The 20,000-nt window shown below is 43.2% G+C and overlaps 1 protein-coding gene across 4 annotated transcripts in view; it reads right to left on the reverse strand.

Annotated features, from left to right (window-relative positions):
• rhbdl3 (rhomboid, veinlet-like 3 (Drosophila)) overlaps positions 1–17,678 on the reverse strand; it is an 86,782-nt gene extending 69,104 nt beyond the window's left edge. Inside the window, exons 1-3 of one of the 4 annotated variants that reach the window (XM_050045258.1) lie at positions 17,508–17,678; positions 16,531–17,179; positions 15,866–15,889 (exon numbers count right to left, since the gene is read on the reverse strand). In XM_050045258.1, coding sequence (XP_049901215.1) covers positions 15,866–15,889; positions 16,531–16,671 — 165 coding nt within the window. In that variant the 5' untranslated portion in view covers positions 16,672–17,179; positions 17,508–17,678. Of the gene's footprint in view, positions 1–15,865; positions 15,890–16,530; positions 17,180–17,263 lie in introns of all 4 variants that reach the window. The other 3 variants (XM_050045256.1, XM_050045255.1, XM_050045259.1) reach the window with 3 other exon arrangements.
• Between the last annotated feature and the right edge of the window lie 2,322 nt (positions 17,679–20,000).

The following is a 20,000-nucleotide window of genomic DNA, read 5'->3' on the forward strand; positions in this document are numbered from 1 at the left end:
GGACTTCAACAGCCAGTGGGGAGGCTCTTGAGAAATCCCTACATTGATGCAGTAAATACAGTTTTTATGGCCCCATAGCACAAAATGAAAGTAACAGATCACCAAGGGGCGAGGAAGGGTCATCTGCTCGAGGTCAAATGGCATTAATACTCGAGAGAACATCCAGTGTTTCTGAGCAAGGTTTGAAAAAGACAAACAGAGCTAAATTTATATGACCTGACTAATTTTAGAACAGTTGCAAAACCTATCTCCAACCATCCATCTTCAAAACAATATCTGGAAATAGCCATGTATTTGCCAACAACTACTTACTTTTAAGTAGGGATGCTCTGATCTCACAGGCCAGATCAGGAACCACCCTGATATTGACTTCATTCAGGCCATGATGTGACCAATCCACATTATACAATGTTTCTTTGAAAATGAAATGTTTAAATTGTGTTTTCTCTCACAATTACATTTAGGCAGCCATGGTAGACCACCGACATAAACATTATTTAAATGGGTTCCCTGTAATGAGGTTAACAGATTTTTAAATTGGGAATAACGTTCTACAAAAGTCACAGTTTGGCTCACATCCCAGTTTAGGAGTCACAGTTTGGTGCAAGTTCAATACAGCCGCAAAAAACCAAAACACTTAGGTCTTGTTTCTTCTCTTTATTTTGAATAGTTGTTAAAATGTCAATGACAGACACAATCCTCTTGCTGGGGACTGAAGGCATCTTGCTCACTGGCAGCTTTAGAAAACTATTTTCATAATAAAAATAAAAAGCATTTCTGTGTTACATTGTACAAACACTGAACAAACACTCTCCCAAAAGGCAACAGGTCACAATAGGCTATAAAACTGAAGCATCTCTTATTCTGTGAAATTGAAACTACAAAAATACACAGCTAAATAAAAAATAACTTGTTTCAAGTAGTTCAACCTTGGCTATATTCAATCAATAAATCATCCAGGTGATCGGCAAATTGGGTGATGCAGCCGAATGTGCGCCAGCATGTTGGATGTGTGTCCATTCATAGAACCTGCAATGGTGGAGCAATGCAGACACGCTGTTCCGTGTCTTACACATTACTCTTTCTCTGCTCCAATGTTCGATTTGCGATTGCCCTTGTGTAGCTGACTTGCACACCAAGGTTTGCTGTGCTGACCTCAGCATGTGTTGCAAACGGCGTATGGCTAAAACGTTCTGGGTGGGCTCCCACTTGTGAACTTTGGTTCTGTGTTATGTGTATCAATATACCGTGTATACTACGAGCGACTATGCACATCAAATCATGACCCTTGTAGTGTAATGGTTTTGGTTACAAATACACCAGCCCTAGCAGATAGTCTGAACTATTGGAATTGGTGTTGGGAGATAAAAAGTTGCATCAGAGCAACCCTACTTCAAAGGTAAGATTTTGGGCCTTCAGTGTTCATTTTACAGGACCCAAACCTCCAACCTACATGAATTTCCACCTGCTCAACCATGAAATGAGCAAGTGTCACAAGATATTTGAGTTAAAGCCCAAAGGCCTGTGAGAATATTTTACAGAGTGATGTATTACCTCTTCACTAGATTAATCTCTGCACAATAGACTGTATATGACAATAGCTTTTAATCTTAATTACAGACAACTGTATTTTGTTACTGCAGTCCTGAACAACCAAGGTTAATCTCCTCTTATCATCAAAACAAAAACAATAATTTGTCTACATAATTAGGGCCATGAGACGGGGATCACAGAATTGTCACAGACCTTCATACTTCATAGTAAACCTGAGAAAATGTTATTATCAATAGAGCCAACTCCTTCTGTGACCCTTTTTCCCTTTTTTTTTATTTATTTATTTTTTTACCTATTTTGGCACGAGCCTTCGTCAATGAATCATACAAGACATCTGGCCAAGTTTTTCTTATACCGGATAATTCCATGTTGTATTGGAGCAGTAATCTCTTTGCAGTGGGTTTTATTTACCTCTTCATGAAAACACACCAGCAGTCAGCAACAACACTGCTACAAAGTCAGACATCACACCAGGGAGTAAAAGGGTCACAAATGGCTACATATTTTCTATTGGTCTGTTTTTTGTGTGATGTGGTTTCTCCTTGTCACAGTTAGCCACTTCAGCACTTTGGCCCTGCTGGTAGGCTTTGGCAGCGATGCCCTGTAAGACGACACGGAGGGGACAGGACGGGAACGGAGATCTGGGTGAAAGCTAAGCACTGTCGCTCACCTTGGGCATCTGCTGAGCCTGCCGAGCTGGGCCGGGCCAGGTTGCCATGACAACAGCAAAACAGCCTGGGGCTTCCAAAAATACTTTTATTTAACAGGCCAAAACCCAGCTTTACTGTCCTAGAAAATTCAGCAGGTCATGTTGAAAATGACACTGATGATGTTTACAGTCCATGCTGTCTAATAATCAAAAGTTAAACCGATTAACTCAAACTGTGTTAACAGTCAGCGATGGACCAGTATAACCACAGGAAAGATAATACACCTGATCTTTCAATTCCAATTCCTTTATGTGTGAGGACTAAACAAGACTATATGACTTAATTCTCAACATATTGCGGTTTTACTTGTAAAATTGTGACTTTATTCTCAAAATTATGCTCTCTTTAAGACCTTATGCTCTATCATACATCATGATACCACCATATGATCTGGTTTAAAGAGGAAATTAACAAGTTTTTTTGCTTTAACATATCATTATGAAGTAAATGTTGATTGTATAATGTAGTGGCTATGGAATAATGACACCATCTGCATTTCCATCAACCATTGTGCAACCAAAACAGAAAGAGGATAGCGCTTTTGTTTTTCCCGGTAGCTATCTGCGGCTATCCCCAGTTACCAAAGAGTATCAATATAATTACGTTGCAGTTACTATCCAGAGGAGCGGAAATAGCAGACAGTGGAACAACCAAAGTAACAGTGGAAACTGTGCTGGTTGCTAGACTCTGAGGAAAACAGAAAGTGACCCGTCGTCTTTGAGACAGCAGCACCAACAATTAATACCAGAGAGGGAAATGTTGAAAAACTTCCACTTTAATTAAAGTGAGAATAATGCAACTTAAAAGGGGCTCTATGTGAAATTCAGAGCGTTCAAGTTGTTTGGACACAGTTCTCAACATGGAGGTGGCTGAGTTGGCGGCTAGTAGCTGACAGTGCTAACTCCAGAAACAGCACTAAACAATGGCTACAGTGTTGACAGAGCTAACAGTGTTAACCGAGGGGAACCAGAGGGAGGCCAAAATGCTTTCACAATGACACCAGCCCAATATCAGCAGTAACCTCTAAATGAGTGCAATGTAAATCAGCTGCAATGAGCTAGCCAGTGGGATACAGACATGAAAGCGCAGCCGGGACAGCTTACCACAAAAAAAAAAAAAAAAAAACACAGGGAAGTTTGGATTACAACACACACACAGATAGCATGACATCATTCTCTGCTCAGAGCGCCATTACTCCACTATATGTTTACATTGCAAACAGTGGTTTGCTGTTATATTAATGCTCTGAATGTCATATACCAAGCCTTTAAGGGTGTGTATCACTGCAGCATGTACTTCTCTGGGTTAACAAACCGAGATAAATATTTTGAAACCTGCATTTTTAGAGAAAAATCATGTTAATTCAAAGTAAGGTTATTATTCATACCAACTTGACTATTCTGTGAATGTTAACAGTGTGGCTCCTACTGCCTTTCTTCAGGCACTCTGATCCTGGAACTGGGACAACCACAGAGTCTGGGGGAAGCCACTTGTGTGCTTGATTTATTAGAGCAATCTCACAGTGCTCGTCAGACAGAGGAATCTAACGCAGGGCTGCACAGAGAGAGAACGACTGCGATGGGAGGAGAGGTTAGTGTGATTATCACTGTCTATCACAGGCCAAAAGCTGACTGGGACCCCACCTGCTTTGCGCCTAAGTGGAAATTTGTTTTTATTCCCGATAGTGAGCTGTCAAGTTAAGAGACATTGTTTTTGCTGGCTGCAAGGAAAGGCTTTTGGAAAGCTATCATGTAAACACAAACCAGAGAAGGCGACACTGAAGAAGGACAAAATGAGAGAATAAGCACTGGGTTGTTCCTGATGTCTTTAAAGGTAATATTGCACAGATTTTTATGAAAATATAGACAACAAATACTACTTTTAGAAAATGAGCACAGTGAACCCAGAGAGAGCAGTGGTTGTGAAGTGCAAACTAAACGCTCTACCTACAGGTTTAGCGTGGGCGTATATAAAGCAGCAAAAGATGCCATTACCTTTGAATTATGAGTGTCTCGAATTATATTGTCTACACCGCAGTCTGCCATGACTTCAGTGCAAACTCTCCAGGGAGCGAAGGAGAAGGAGGAATAAACAGGGAGACAATACTGTTTGAACAGTGCTCCATGGACAGCTGAGCACATAGCAAGACAAAGTGATCTGAGAGCCAGCAAACAATTTGGAGTTCAAATCCAGAAAATTGAAAGCTGGCATCATAAATCCAGCACACACAGGCATAAACATCTGCGCTGGTAGTTGTCAGCTTTCGTTTGTGGTGGTCGTCAACGTTGCCATCTGTCTCAGCGAAGACTAAACTGTTCTTCCGAAGGGAGAATGAAAGAGTTGGCTGTGTTGTACACTCTGTGTGGAACATTCCCTAATGGGCAGCGCTTGACTGAAGAGGCAGAAATCAGTTAACGCACACACACACACACACACACACACACACACACACACACACACACACACACACACAGGTGTACACAGCAAACACAGGGTTATTGTACCTGTGTCAGCAGTGCACCTGCCAGGCTTCACTGCGGACCTGTGCAGCCTATGGCACAGGAATGATTCCCAAAACATGGGGGCGTATGTGTGTTTCCTGGGATCTTAGTCGGTGGACATTCCCATGGTGACTTCAAGCTCTGTGACGAAAAAAAAGACACTTTCCATTTTGTGCTGCACAAAAACCTCTGAGCCGTCACCAGGAAACAGAAGAACAATAGTCCTACAAGTCTGTCACACACTTATGGACACATACAGACACACCCACACCAGCCCCCAGGTGTTTGTGTGATGGGTCACAGCCAGCACGTCACTCTGTCAACAGCTCTGTAACTATAACCTCTGGGAAGGTATTACAGTTTCAGCCATAAGGAATGAATGGACCTGCACTGTGTCTTTGATCCTGAGACGATCAGAGTGACGGACTGAAATAAGAAGCTGAGAGCTGTTTCACAGTGTCAGTGGACTGCTAAGTTGAAGGTAAGAAAGATGTTCCTCAACTTACTCCTAACAAAGGTAGTCTTGCTGCCATGTGTAGATGCAAAAAAAACCAATCTAATGATACACTCTGGCACAACAATTAAGACGTCGGTATGCTATGCCCTCAAGTCTGGACATTTGTAACGTCTATAAACACTTCTATTGGACTGGACACTTTATACGAGTCTGTTCGTTGGCACCTTTGGCCAATGAAAACTGAAAACATCTCTCTGTAGCCTTTCCATGTTAAGTGTGTGGTATTCCACATTCTATAAAACAATTTTGAATGCTTAGGCCTTATGGTGAAGATAAGCTTTTGGCAAAGAAATCTGTATGCTTGCTCCGGCATTGACTTGGGCAGTGTGGCAGAAACACCTCAAACCTCCTCTATGAACACTTGTTTTAAATGTCAACATAGCTGATTTCACAGCTGTCTTTTGGCTGTATTATGTTGTTTCAAATGCCTTTGTTCTCATAAAACTGTGATTTGATTGCGCCAGCACAGCAATTACTGTTCTCCAGGTTAACAGGTAGCAATCAAATCACTTACTCTCATACTCTTTCAGCCGTCTGTCAATAAAAAACAGAAAAACACATAAATGCGAAGCAGAGCAGCAGAGGACAGAACAGAGGTTTAAAAAAGAAAACAGCTTTTTCAGTTTTAGCTGACTTTTTTATCTGGTGCAGGTTAATGATATACTATGCAGGATTTTCCTTAAAAAAAAACAATGCACAGACGCATTCAAGTGTAATTCCTCTCAATGATCACTTGTGACCCACTAGAAGTTTGTGGTGGTGTATTGTCTGCAGAGACTCTGCCCTCTTCCTGTATTTTCTTTGTATTTTGCTGGGGCAGGGATGTTCCTGAGCTGTAACAGGCCATGACACCGTTCACGTGAGGACTTTATGAAAAGGTAACAATCAGATCTAAAAATTGTAGACACAGTGCCAAAAAAGACATCTGTAAATATAGCAAGGCCAAACACCAAGTGGACAAAGCTTGTTCCAAAACAAATCTGAATCTGAGGTTTGTTTTCAATTTCACTTAACTGACAAGTGCTGAAACAGAGGATGGAGATAAAGAGCAATGTGGAGTTGGAGTTCCATTAGCTTAGTTAGCTTGCTAAAGTATAAGCTTTTCCATTACAACAAAGCTACAATAGGACCTCACAGTGTATGAACAAGCCACAGACATGGATGTATTAAGAGAACTGGATACAGTGATAAACATAGGGCCTTGTTTATTCCTACGATAGCTGATCAGTGGCGCAAAAAATGGTTCAACTGCTGCATGTAAAATTACCCAGATCATCCAGGGGTTATCGGCACTATTTCCGCACTGTGAGGCCCATGGAGCAGGCGCACTAGAGACTTAGCGAGGCCGAGTGCAGCCAAGCGACTAACTTCTGGTTTAGCTCTCCACTAATTTGAATGTAAATAAAATGATTTAATCTTGTGGCTCATCTAGACTTTCCAAATGTTATCGGACCAAATGGGTCAAATCCTGATGGTGAAGGAGTCATTTCATGGGGGAATCACGTAACGAACCCCGAAAATTACAGTACCACTATTTGGCTACTACAAAAATTGGTTTCAAAGCCTGGTGCACTTCCTGGAGACCTGGCCATTGATTGTATGATAAAGATGGACCGTATGACAGCTACCCAAAAGTGAAGACAAAGTATCTTGAGCACCCCCTATAGATCATAAACCCTGCCCCCTCCATGTTAGGGGATGGGATATGGGCCAAACTAAAAACTCAAAGTACACTTCAAATACAGTGGTGAATTTTTTTTACAATGGAAGGAAGTGGAGATGCGTCGTCCATCTTTATATACAGTCAATGGTAAAATCAATGTAAGTGGAGTGGCCAAGTTTGAATGTACAGTATCCAACAAGTACACCTTTATCATTGATCGGAACAATATGGTATCAGTCAGTCTAACTGCAATGACTGAAATGACACTCCTCCTAACTAAAGTAGGTTACAGCCACCAGTGACGCAAAGACACTGGGCTCACAACAACACATGTAACCTCAACGAAAAACACTCTAAGCTCCTTGATCAAAACCTAATTTGAAGTTTTTCCACTGGAGCCCTTCAGTTTCTGTGCCGTTATTATACAACTGATGTAACTAGCATGTGGCGAACCTTAAACAAAGCTAATGAAACGAGACGAGATGAAAGCATCGATGAGCAGACTGAGACCGAAGCCTCTTCACATCTGCAGTGTCATCCACTTAACGCTGATGGGGACTTCAGAACAAAAAGATGAGAGAGAGAGAGAGAGAGAGCTGGAGGTAATAAGTGAGAGGGAGATGAAAGAGAAGATAGAAAACAGACAAATCAGGGCTAATTTGTGTAGGAGCCCCATCACAATTCACACTGACACTGGTCCTAAAAGGCAGCTGGCAGCCTCTGCCACACACACATGCTTGTTCAGCGGGGGGTTGTGTGCTGCCACTTCAACTGCCCTCCCTTGACCTCTAGTAATGGATTTACTTTTTTAGGCCTGGTGGGTACAAACATACTGTATGTTCACACAAGCACACACACAAAGCATATGGAAGTTGCCACATCAGTGAGCCGTTCAACTATCAAAAGAGACACTTCGATTTCGTGCCACCGCTGCTATGAGTCTGCACACTGTAGCCAATTACGGGTAAACTGGCACATCTTCTTTCTCCCATTTACAGATCGACAGGCACAGCAGCTATTTTTACCTCTGCATAAAAGCAGAGACTGTTTTCACACTCCGCCAACTGGAACTGTGCCTTTCATTAAGGAAATCTATTTAGAGACGAACAGGGGAAAGAGGCAGAGGAGCGTGGAAAGATGAGCTCTGATTAAATCTTTCAATGAAAATGTTTGAGGCTCTGTCTGTTATTTCATCACCACACAGCCCGCCAGCTTTTTTTAATAGAATGGGGCGGGCTGCAGTTTGCTGCCTTCAACTACTTTTACGATCCTGAATCAAGACAACACATTTCAAAATCACCACGAACTGTCATCGTTGAGTTATCTCCAAGACTCTGCTGGTGTCAATCACTGCTGTAGAGTTAGATGAGCAGGTCATCAGACTGTGACCTCGCCATCTGTGTATGTGTCAATGGCAATTAGCTTGATAAGCACATCAGTATACCAAAGACGTATGGATGTAAGAGAAAAAAGAATCTACACACTATAAAGGAAAGAAGAGACCAACTGATGCAAACATCTTTTTATGAGGTGACAAAAAAAGGTGCATAAAAGTGCATTAAGAAGAAATATTTTGGTCAAAGGATCAGTAAAATGTACATTTCTATTTGTTGACCTCTTCTCAGATATCTTGAAATTCTACACTTTACAGACACAATCACAGTTCTTATTTTTACCCCTACCCTTCGTTTTCGAGTACCCCTTTGCCCTTCAGAACCAGAGTTCCATGGAGTAGCGGCTTTAAAACTCTGATACATCATCAGTATTAGTCAATGGCTTCTTGTGAGCAGATGTAACTATGGCAATAATGGTATTATCCCAATGACTTCTGCCATTTATCTGATGGACGCTCGCCATTCATTCACACAAGTTTCACACAATCAATCAAACAAGTCATCAAATAATAAAGAACACTGCGGTGCCACTAGTGGTGCTCTGTAGGCTAACATTAGCAACCTCTGCTCCTACCCTACCAGTCTGCACTGATATAGAGTCCACCAGGGATGAAGTTTTTCTGTAGGCCAATGTGGGAGTTAGCATTGCACTGGTTCCCTCCCTCATTCCTGGGACTCTATCTCTATTAGAGGAGCAGTAACAAGCGCAGAAATAACCATTATAATATTAGCTAGCTAGCTACTTAGCTTCAGCATCAGCATAGGGTTTACTACTGGTGATTTTTTTGTCATGATTTTTATAAAGAAAAGGGCCATAGTACTTTGAAAAGACATTACACTGAGACAATAAAATGGATATTGTAACTTTTAAACCTTTGTTAATAAAGAAAATCAGCTTTGGGTTTCTTTTGTTGGTTGTGCAGCCATCTTGCCGATGACTTCTCAAACTCGGTTAGGAGTGCGACTCTGAAAACCCTGTTTGTAGGTCCATGTAGCCCTTTGCCCTACCCCACTATCCAAACAACAATCATGATACCCTAACCCTAAGCCTGAACACGCAAAATGGAAGGGTAGGACGAAGCGGTAGTGGCAAAGAGTGTATTGGGATTGAGCCTTTGAACTGATGCACCTGAAACGTTATTTTTGGACCTAAAAAAAACAGACTTAAAAGCAGCAGCTACAGTCCCATCTGTGACCGCTGTTATGATCTCATTGTCCAAACCTCCTTTTGCTTTTAATGTAGGTAAAACTGACAGGGCGTGGCGAGACATGCTGTATGCACCAGTAAACGCAGCTGAGGGCTCCTTATCCATTAAGTGCCTGTTACCTGGATGGTGGATCATTCATTTGAAGTGCACTTAAAAAAAAAAGAAAAAAGGAGAGCGACACTGAGATGGATGCCAGCTGTGTCGTGCACAGGATGATGAGGCGAGACGGTGCTGTCAGACAAAACGACTTTAAATAATGACCCTCTCTCCGGCGTGGCCACTGAATGTCTAACTAACAAGCTCATTGAAACGCACGACAGAAACTCTGGGAAACACGAGTCCCGCCGGGAACAGGTGGCTTCCCCACCATTGAGTTTCTGCTTGTTTTAATTAATGATGGTGGCTGGGCTATTCTAACACCGGACCTCACTGTCATTACTTTAGTTCAGAAGTAACGGGGTAATGATCATAAATCATGCACACAGAGTAAAACCCTCTGGCTAGACGACATTCCTGAAAGATCTGAAAGACTTTTATTTGTGCAGTTAGAGTGAGGAGTTTTGGGATCATAACTTGCATTCAGGGGCTTTTCTATACCACCAAGCAAGAAATTAAGGGGGGAAACACATCCATGGAAAGTATGCAGCCATGTGAAAGTGTTTAATCACTAAGCTCCTGCGGGCGCGTGCCTGGGGCATTTCAACATGCCATTGGGAGCAGGCTGTCGACACAAAGGCAACTGTGGACACACACATGGATCCCTCTCTCTATCACACACACACACGGACACAAGGCCCAGAATCACAGAAATGTTACTGTGCAAGTGCTCCATCTACTTTGAGCTGAGCCATGTTTCCAGTCTGTACACGTTGGGACTTCCAATCTCAGCCTTTACAAGCAATGGGACATCCCCAGTCGCCTCAGATAAAAACTTAGTGTGTTTGCTGTAGGTGTAGCCCTTTTAAATCCACCTTGTGCAAAATCACTCACTGTGCAAAAGTGACTTCAAAACAGAGAGGCCTTCTACGTTCCACCTCTTAGAGATGAACATGAGAAGCAAAAATGCTAAGGTACTAGACAAAGAATTCTCGTAAAACATTTCTAATCGTCTAACGAGGAAATCCATCTGATGAGCCTTCCCAGGGAGTACAAAACAAATGTGTTTGGCTCATATCAGGGTACAACCTAAACATGCCTTATATGGTTTATCAGATAAATCCTGGACATTAACTGTGGTACATCCTTAAATCCCCAGAAAAAAAAAACATGAGAAACAGAGGCTCCAAAACAGACCTTTTCAGACCTTTATGGATGATTCATATTGTATGTAATCAGGCCCCCATGACTGCAGGCTTCCCAGGCTGGGACGTATGTGTGTCTAAAGGACAGACAGAGGCTGGGACACTTTGATTATGAAGGAGAGAGAGGGCAGTGCAGCTGCTATCCTCCTAACAGCATCTCCTCTGCTTCATTAGACCGTCTCTGTCTGTGTTCAGTCCTCATGCTTGTTTCAGGCGATGGGGAACACGAATCAAAGCATTCTGAGGTTTGCTCTCTCACTTCCTGCACACAGAGGAGGAAAGCACTTATACAGCAACAAAATCCTCTCCGGGGACACAAGAGAGGAGTGAAGGGGAAAGCGAACAGAGCGACGCAGCACTTTGATTCCAGCCCCCGACGGTCTGAAACCCAGAAACTGATAGCTGTATGTACCGAGTTCACACAGGGGCTGGTAAAAATGATATGATGGGGAAGGTTTTGTACACAGCCCAAACTGCGTTAAAGAGGACGGAGGAAAGTCGTAGTCCAAACAAAAAGTGAGAAGATGATCCTGTCTTTTCTTTTCTGTCTTGCTGTGTAAACACTCCTGATAGGATGGGCAGAAATGAATGTGCTCTGCCTTTGACAAGGCAGGGATGCCAGAGTTGATTAACACAAGAGATGCATCATTGTCTTCATCTCTGGGCATCTTATTTTGTCAGTGTTACACTCACTGGAACATTTTCTTCAAATGAATAAGTCACAGCCACTACCAAGAAGGTCAAATTGTGGCTTAAAGGGAGTTTGGAGTAGGCTTAAGAACTGAGTATGCTTGAAAGAAACTAGTCTGAACAAAGGACTGTCCGACCACATCTAAAGGCAAAAATGTTGTGACACTGGATAGGCATGGGAAGACAGTGTCTAGACGCTGTTCTACAATCCGACAAGAACTTCATTTGAAGCATGCCAAAGCTTGTGTTGGTTTGTTGGATGTGTGACGTTGCCCAGCCACCTGGACTAACCCAATCTTTACTCTCTTTACATAAAGGGCCATAATGAAAAGGTCTCAGACAAGCGGGGTCATCCATTAATCGCAGGGTTGGCAGCTCGATCCCCGCCTCCTCCAATGGAAATGTTAAACTGTCCTTGAGCAAGACTGTGAACCCCAGCTGCCCGTTAGGCAAACGTTAGGCCAGTGCCTAAGCCAGCCAGTCGCTGTGTGAGCATGTGTGTGAATCAAGGGTCAGCCTCTGGGGCTGAAAACTGAAGCCAATGTGGAAGTGCCAAAAACTGCAGCTCCTCAAATGGCCACTTGAGGCTGGCTCCAAAAGCTAGTAAATGCCCACTGACCCCATGTTAAAATGCACGAACTTTGAGATGTTTACTCTCCGGTGCAAAAAACGTTTTTTTTATCTCTATACGTAATTGCTCTGTTCATGACAACTGTACGGAGGTGAATTTTTATATAACTCATCTGTTTGAATTTCATTAAGGCTTAAAGTTATGCATAATTAAGGGTGTGGCCATTTTGAGTGACAGGAGGGCGCTGTCCACTGACAAGTTGCTACCATAGCATTGACGCTGGTTAGGTAACGTAACCATGGCGTAACCCCAATTTCAAAGAGTATAGGCATAGCCATGGGTGTTTCTATTTCAGTGTATTTTAAGTTCATGAAAGTTAACTGTAACATTTCAAAAAGGAGTAGACTCTCTAAGGGCCAATTCATAGTTTCCACATCCGTGTGTCCATGAGGGTCCACATGTCCATGAAGGTCCATGTGACGTAAATGTCGTCATCCAACCATGTCCGTGACGGTCCACACAGACCTTATGTGGACAGCAGCCCATTTTTTGGGGTGTTAATTGAACTATGAATAGAACCACACGCATGTCTGCATGACTATAGCTGTCTGCAGACGTTCAATGTAGAAAGTATGCCTGAGCCTTCAGGAATCAGTTTTCCCAGTCAGTACATTTTGTTTAAATGATTTAAAGCCCAGTTTTTGTTTGCAAAAATTAGCATTAGCATTAGCAGTATCACGGTTAACCAAGCTGTAAATGTTCTATGCTAACCACGCTAGCAGCTTTTGTTAGGGTTAGCCCCAACCGCTCATATCCAAACATGGTCACTTCTGGCTTCAAAAATCCAAGACAACGACAGCCAAAATGCCAAACTCAGCTTCAGAATGGAAGTCCACAAACCATTGAGTGTTGTCACAGTGGCTACGTCCATTATTTTATACAGTCTATAGTGTGAAAAAGTAAATGACAAGCAAATGCAGTCTATACAGCATCATTCCTGATATTAAGAGGAGTGTCATTTTACATCTGCCCTCTCAAAATGCTGCAAAATAAACCAAGCTACACACACACACTCAGAGGCACTTCATAGTGTGTATTTGTGCATTAGACAAATAAAAGCCTAAACCTCACTCTGTTTTCAAGCAGACCTTGACTTTTGTCTCTCATGCAGTAACACAGGTTGCCAGACTGGTTTAAAATGCTTCTTTTCCTCGTCTTTAGTGGCCCATCATTTCTCTTCCTTAGTTGCTTCACAGAGGCTGGGGGTCTCAGAGGTCAGCCCCTTGACAAATGGAGCAACTCATTGTGAGGAGGAAGGAGAAAAGGAGAATAAAAGAGTGAAAGGACATTTGTTGCTGCCAGACCGGGCAGCGACCTCACCATTTGGACAAACTCAGGTTTTTTTAAGACTGACGTCCACTTGAGGAAATTCAAAGCTGTGCCGCACGCATTAAAAAAGCAGATTGAGAGGCCCACTTAGTGCTTGTCCATAGACTATGCTCCTTCACTACTACACCCACACACACACAGACACACACACACCCCACACCCGAGCAAGCCTTTCCCGTAATCCCATGGGACCTCAGTCCACCCCTGAAAGAGTGAGCCTGACACGAGCCTCTGACTCAACCCAACATCCCCACTGACCCCCCTGCACACACACACACACACACAATTCCCCCCCACAGCAAGTAGGGGGCCCCAGGTCGGGCAGGTGCTGTGGCAGCCCTACAGAGTGGTGGCCGTGTGTGTATAAGCGTGTATAGATGTGTGTGTATCTGTGTGTGTGTGTCGGTGTGTGATAGTAGGGGGCCCGTTTGCCGTCTGTCAGTCCAACATGCTGCATGCATGATCAGCCAGTCTGTGTTTTTCTTCTCCTGGGGTTTCTTGGCTCTATCAATGTGTGTGTGTGTGTGTGTGTGTGTGTGTGTGTGTGTGTGTGTGTTAGCGTGTGTGTCTTTGTGCGTCCACGCCCACATCTTTCTTTTACAAGATCGGTCTGACTGATGGATCAATGCATCTAGGATTATGTATCACCCTAATTGCATTATCAGGGTCAGTGTCAGCAGACGACACACCCACAGCCTCCAGTGTCCTCCCTCTCATCTGATGTTCTCACCTCCGCAGGGGTTTGGCTTGACGAAGCCGCGGCCTGGTTACATGTTATGCCATGATTGTTACCCAGCAGGCGAAGGATTTAAAGCTACACTAAGCAAGATTTTGATCTAAAAATACATTTGTCTAATCAGCCTAAATCACAAACTGGGGCTGAGGGAGAGAAGATGGAGCTTTCTCCACCAGCTGAGACCTGGCAGTTTCACGTCATTTAGCTAAATCAAATTCTGGTTTTGAGTATGTTTACCCACAGGGAGAAACAAAGACAAGCAGGGATGGTAAACATGAGCGTGAGAAGTTAAACATCATGATACATGATTTCTGTGTACTGGAGTTAAACATTTTCTGACAGCTAGCTCTTAGTGCCAGTGACATAATTTCCTGGTGCAGGTTTAAAGGGACAGTTCACCCCCTTATCAAAAATGCATATTTTTCCTCTTACTTGTTGTGCTGCATATCAATCTAGATTGTTTTGATGTGAGTTGCCGAGTGTTGGAGATATTGGCCATAGAGATGTCTGTCTTCCCTCCAATATAATGGAACTAGATGGCACTCGCCTTGTGATGCTCAAAGCACCAAAAACAGACATCTGAAAAACTCCTCAGTAATGTCTCTTTCCACAAATCATGACCCACTTACTGAAGATAATCCACAGACCTTGTTGTCAGCAGTTTTTGTGTAGGAACTATTTTCTGTCTACCAGACTAGACTTGCCAACCGTATCACTGCGGAGAAGGAAGTGTGCATCTACTGCTAGCTCACCTAGCACCACTGCGTTAGCTAACCTTACAGCTCAGCCGAGGAGGACACCATTTATGTTGACATCTTGCACTGTCACAAGCAAGAGCCTCTCATCTATGAGGACATGAACACTTCCTTTTGCGCTGTAATGTGATTGGTATAAAAAGAAATAGTTCCGAAATGAAACTGCTCACAACAAGGTCTGTGGATTATCTTGACTAACCAGGTCATGATTTCTACAAAGAGACATTGATGTTGAGTTTTTCAAATGTATTTTTCAGGTGTTTTAAGCGCCACAAGCCGAGTGCCATCTAGTTCCATTATATTGGCGAAACCACAGACATCTCTACAGCTGATATCTCCAACACTCGGCAACTCACACCAAAACAATCTAAATTACTGAATAGCACTGGAGGTAAGAGGAAAAATACGTATTTTTTTATTTTTGGGTGAATTGTCTCTTTAAGTCACTTCCCATTTTTGGTAAAGCCAGTGTTAAAGCATGATTATAATGTCAAGGCCATGATACATGGACAAAATCGGTAAAAGTCACATCATTATAAGTAATTTATAGGCATGTATTACATTAAATCCCTAAATATTTTTCACATAAAGTAACTTTATTCTGTTTTCGTGTTCCCACTGATGCTTATGATGCAACATTTCATTTAAGTTCATCAAAAATCTTCTCCATGTTTCATGACCTTTAAGCAGGACAATGCAGCGTTTCATCTGGCCAACACATCTGTGCCAGTTCAAGCCAATAATAACAGACATTAAGCCAGAGGTTATCCACGGGTCACTCACACAGATGAGCATCTTCGAAGACAACACTGCTCCACAATGAGTGAAACATGCATATGGTGAGAGGTTCAAGCCACTGTAGCTTGAGGTACATACCTTGTCAAACAGAGACTTCCATTGCTGAGACAAAAGGAAAGAGAGGGGAAAAGTGATGGAGTGAGTGGAAGAGATCCAAAGGAAGAAGGAAATAAAATCTCAGAAACAGGTGCATGAGTGGAGAAAAGCACCTGTTTGGAAATGATGAGACTTGGCCAAAAGGACTTCCCTGTCTGTGCGCATTTGCCTTAATTGCAGTCTTGAAATCCCATGCTGTTATTATCTGATCATTGTGCTCAATGAGCCACAGCAAAAGATAATAAGGTACCAAAGTGTGGATCATTATGTGTAAGGGGTTTCTTATAGTAGGCTATTTGGATGTTTGAGACAACTAATGGAGCAAGAGAGCTGTGGGTGCGTATGTGAGTGTGTGTCCCTTTGAAAAAAATCACAGTAATATTCCTAGAAGGGGTGTGCTGTGTGTGTCTGGTGGCTGCCTTTACTTGTGTGAAACTCAGCATTTTAAATCCAATCTTATCTCACCGTAAACCTCCAGTTGTGCCATGACATTGTAAAATACATTTATGCTATGACATTCTGCTTCATGAAATCAAATGCATTGGAAAATTTTGGACCAGTGCAAAGGAAAGTTGGGGTCCTGCTGCGTAAGTGCAAACATGTGAAAAGGTGCACTTGAGGTCCCTCTGTGCTGTGTGTAGACTTACGTCCTCTGGGGCCACGGGGAGGACGTCGGTGCTTTCCAAAACCTCGATCTCCTCGCCCTCCGCGTTGGACGCCACCGCCGGAGAGGAGTTCACAGGCGCCTCCCGGGTTCCGCCCGTCATCCTCGGGCTGCTCTTCTCCATGCACCCGCGGAGAGCAGCTTCTCAGTCCTCAGGAATGACTCCACATAGTTTAAAATCCCATTTCGCTCCCTATGTGCGCGTCAGCAACGACAGAAAGTAAGAAAGCGGAGCATCATGCTCGCTTGCGCATCCCTTTGAGACTGATCACTCTTGGATTTTGGGCAGTCAGATGAGTCCAGGTGAAATGATGGATACCAGTTAATTAATATGTCCCCAGCGCACTTCTTCCACCTAGACAGGGCAAACAAATCTGCATCCGTAAAGAAAAAGTTGATTTGGGGATAGTTTAGTGATAGTTCTGGGCTGTGCAGTCCCTTTGTGGTGTCACACCACCGTCCACAACATCGTTAGTCAGCAGTGACAGGGGTTTGCAGAGCTGGAGAGGAGCCTGGATTTTGTCCGCCACGAACAGAGGCAGCGGTCCAAGTTTGTGTAGCAGGGGGGGGCGAATATTTACAGAGTCTCCTCACTTTGAGAGATGCGACGGAGCAGCAGAGCGCGGATCCATCTGAAAGAAATAATGACATCATCAAACACTGAACGACAACATGAAAGGCAGGACAGAGATGGCAAATCGGACTGGATGACGCACAGGTCTCATATGGCTGCTCCATCCAGGGGAGCCGGTGAAACTCGACTAAAACCAGCGCGGGCACCGCCACATGGCAGACTCAAGAGAGAGAAGTCCAAGCAAAGTGCCCAATTTTTTGGTGCGTCATGATACCTGGCACGCTGCTTCTCTGTTCTCTGCCGGTCGGCGGCGCAGAGTGGGGACAGCCGTCTGCTCTCTCCGCCGCGTGCCGACGGGAAGCTTCAAAGAGGGGGGTGGGACTCACCGACCGCCTCCGCTGGGATGGTTGGTTAGGCTCCGGGAGACGCCGGGACTCTGCTCCAGCCGCATGCGTCCCTCCAGGCACACAGCGAGAGATGGAGAGAGAGGGCGGGGGCGGAGAGAGGGGAGGCAGGGAGAGATTTGGCCGGCGGTGAGGAGGGATCACCAGCCACTCCCGCCCGGGGGTTTCGAGGAACTCCGGCTCCCTGAATGAACAGCTGGCTGTCACTGGCTCCCTGGCTCAGAGGCTGTAGGTCGTCTGTGCATGATGCTGACATGTAGTAGTTGTGTAATGATATGGTAATTTACTACACCATTGCAATATTCAATAATGTGACCCTATCAGGTGCCTTTTTTTTAGTAAAAGAACCATTTATAAAGCCTTTATAAGCATTGACTAATGGTAAATCATCTGTCAGTGCTTTACAGATCAGTGAGGCGCCATTAACAGGAGGATGAGGAAAAAACCCTCTGCATAATCCTTTCTGTTTGTTATAAATGTTGGTAATACATTAATAAAGGGACATGAGTTTGCAGTTATATTTAAATTAGTCATAAATAGCCTGTATTTTTTAACAATAATTCATCATTTTCAGTTGTAAATTAATAAATAGGTAGATTTAAATAGGCAGGTACTGTTAAATGGTCCATGGGAGTGGTTTTCCTAAAACATTAAAGAGCTGAAATGACAATAAGTAGCTTAATAAAGTGGCTTGTTACTGATCTTTTAGCATTAACTAAAAAAATAATCATTAACAACTACATTTTTGTCAACTTTAATGTGTTATATGAGGTGCATTTAGAAAGTGGTTAAAGAGGTAAAACATTTTTATTACTTTTTTCTCTTTATTAATTTCGCAGTAGGGTTCAGAGGCAGAGTGGAGGGTGGCCCTGAATGTTTTCTCAAAATCCCAGAATCTTTTAAAGTTTTTAAAAATACCTTCAACCTTGTGTCATTCAGATAATAATAGCCTGTGCCCATGCTGTTTATCCTACTTTGTTATTCCCTAAAGAAACCTAATATAATAGAGTTATTTTTCCAATGTTGGCCTAGTATTCAATTCAGAGTATTGAAGGCCACATTTACTTGGCATTGTTGGGAATCCTTGATTTGCAACTGAACCTTCACTCAGCCCCGCCCCTTCGCGATGGTGCATCAAGCTGATGGAATTATAACTAACTGCACTTCCTGAAGAAATATCAAATTTTGGGGAAAACGAAAAAGAGATTTCAGAGAGAAGCAGACAGGGGGGGTTAAATGACATATCCAGGATGTCAAACTAACTCAGCAGCAAGACCAGGTTAAACATAAACATAAAGGGAAACTTCGCCGATATTGAACCAGCTCTGTGTCATCGCAGTGTGTGCAGATGAATGGTTTTTGGCTTCCCACTGTGCCGCTGCCAGTGCCTGGACCTCATAGGGGGGAACTCCAGGGGGGGAGCTAAACACTGTTCATCTGCACACACTGCAATGTCAAACAGCTGGTTGAATATTGGCAGAGTTTCCCTGCTTCCCTTCTCTGATTCCTGTACAGCAGGGTTTTCATGGTCTGATTTTGATTTTGAAACTAGGTTGAAATGTATATCTCCTACATTTAGCTGGAAATCCACAAAACCAGCCTAAAAATTAAGAAAATCTGAAAGGACAGCAGAGTCTATGGGGCACAGCTGCTGTGTTGTCAGACCCTCGTCGGAGCTGGACGATGCTACGCTATGATAAGCCAGTCTGCATTCGAGGAGCAGGACTCAGTAAAGAGTCAATTAGAGCAGCACAGACAGATTCAGATTTGTCAGCGAAACATTCATTCATTCATTATTATCATAATATAACAAAAATAAGTTTAAAGATTTTTAATGCTGTTTGTGCCAGCATTCCTATCCTGTCTAACTTTGAGGTGGCAGGAGTGAAAATGAGTCATCCTCAACATTTGTTGTGTTATGGTCTCAGAATGATGAAGACAGTTGTAGAATAGTTTGATACAAAATAGGATGCTCTACAGGATGATTTCTTTTCTTTGGTAAATATCATGGTTTTCCCAAATGATGTGCAGGTTTTTAGGCATTCTACTGTATTATATCAAATGTCTTGAAAAGTAGTGCATATAGCTGCTGTAACTGGGAAAAAAAAATCTCCCTGAGGTACCATGACTCTGAACCCCCGCCCGTAGGTTTGGTCTGTGCTGCGTATGTTTACAACATCTGGCTCCAGCCCTGGTGAGGTTCATTCACATTTAATGCAATCTCTTCTCATGCTATAAATACTAATTCATCATGTCCCACAAAGCAGCAGAAAGTCTGAAATGCTTAAACGCTCAGAAAGAAGGGAGTGTCCAAGGTTGTAAATTCCATTTTTTTAGGGAATTTAAACGGTCCTCTCAGAGTCTGCTGCCACAATCACCCAAATGACTGAGCCCCATTTCATACAAACACCCACCTATTACCTCCTGAGACGTCAAACAAAACTAATAGCTGGGTGGAAGCCATGTATGAGGAGA

This window comes from Epinephelus moara, chromosome 5, assembly GCF_006386435.1.
Source record: "Epinephelus moara isolate mb chromosome 5, YSFRI_EMoa_1.0, whole genome shotgun sequence".
Taxonomy (NCBI): Eukaryota; Metazoa; Chordata; class Actinopteri; order Perciformes; family Serranidae; genus Epinephelus; species Epinephelus moara.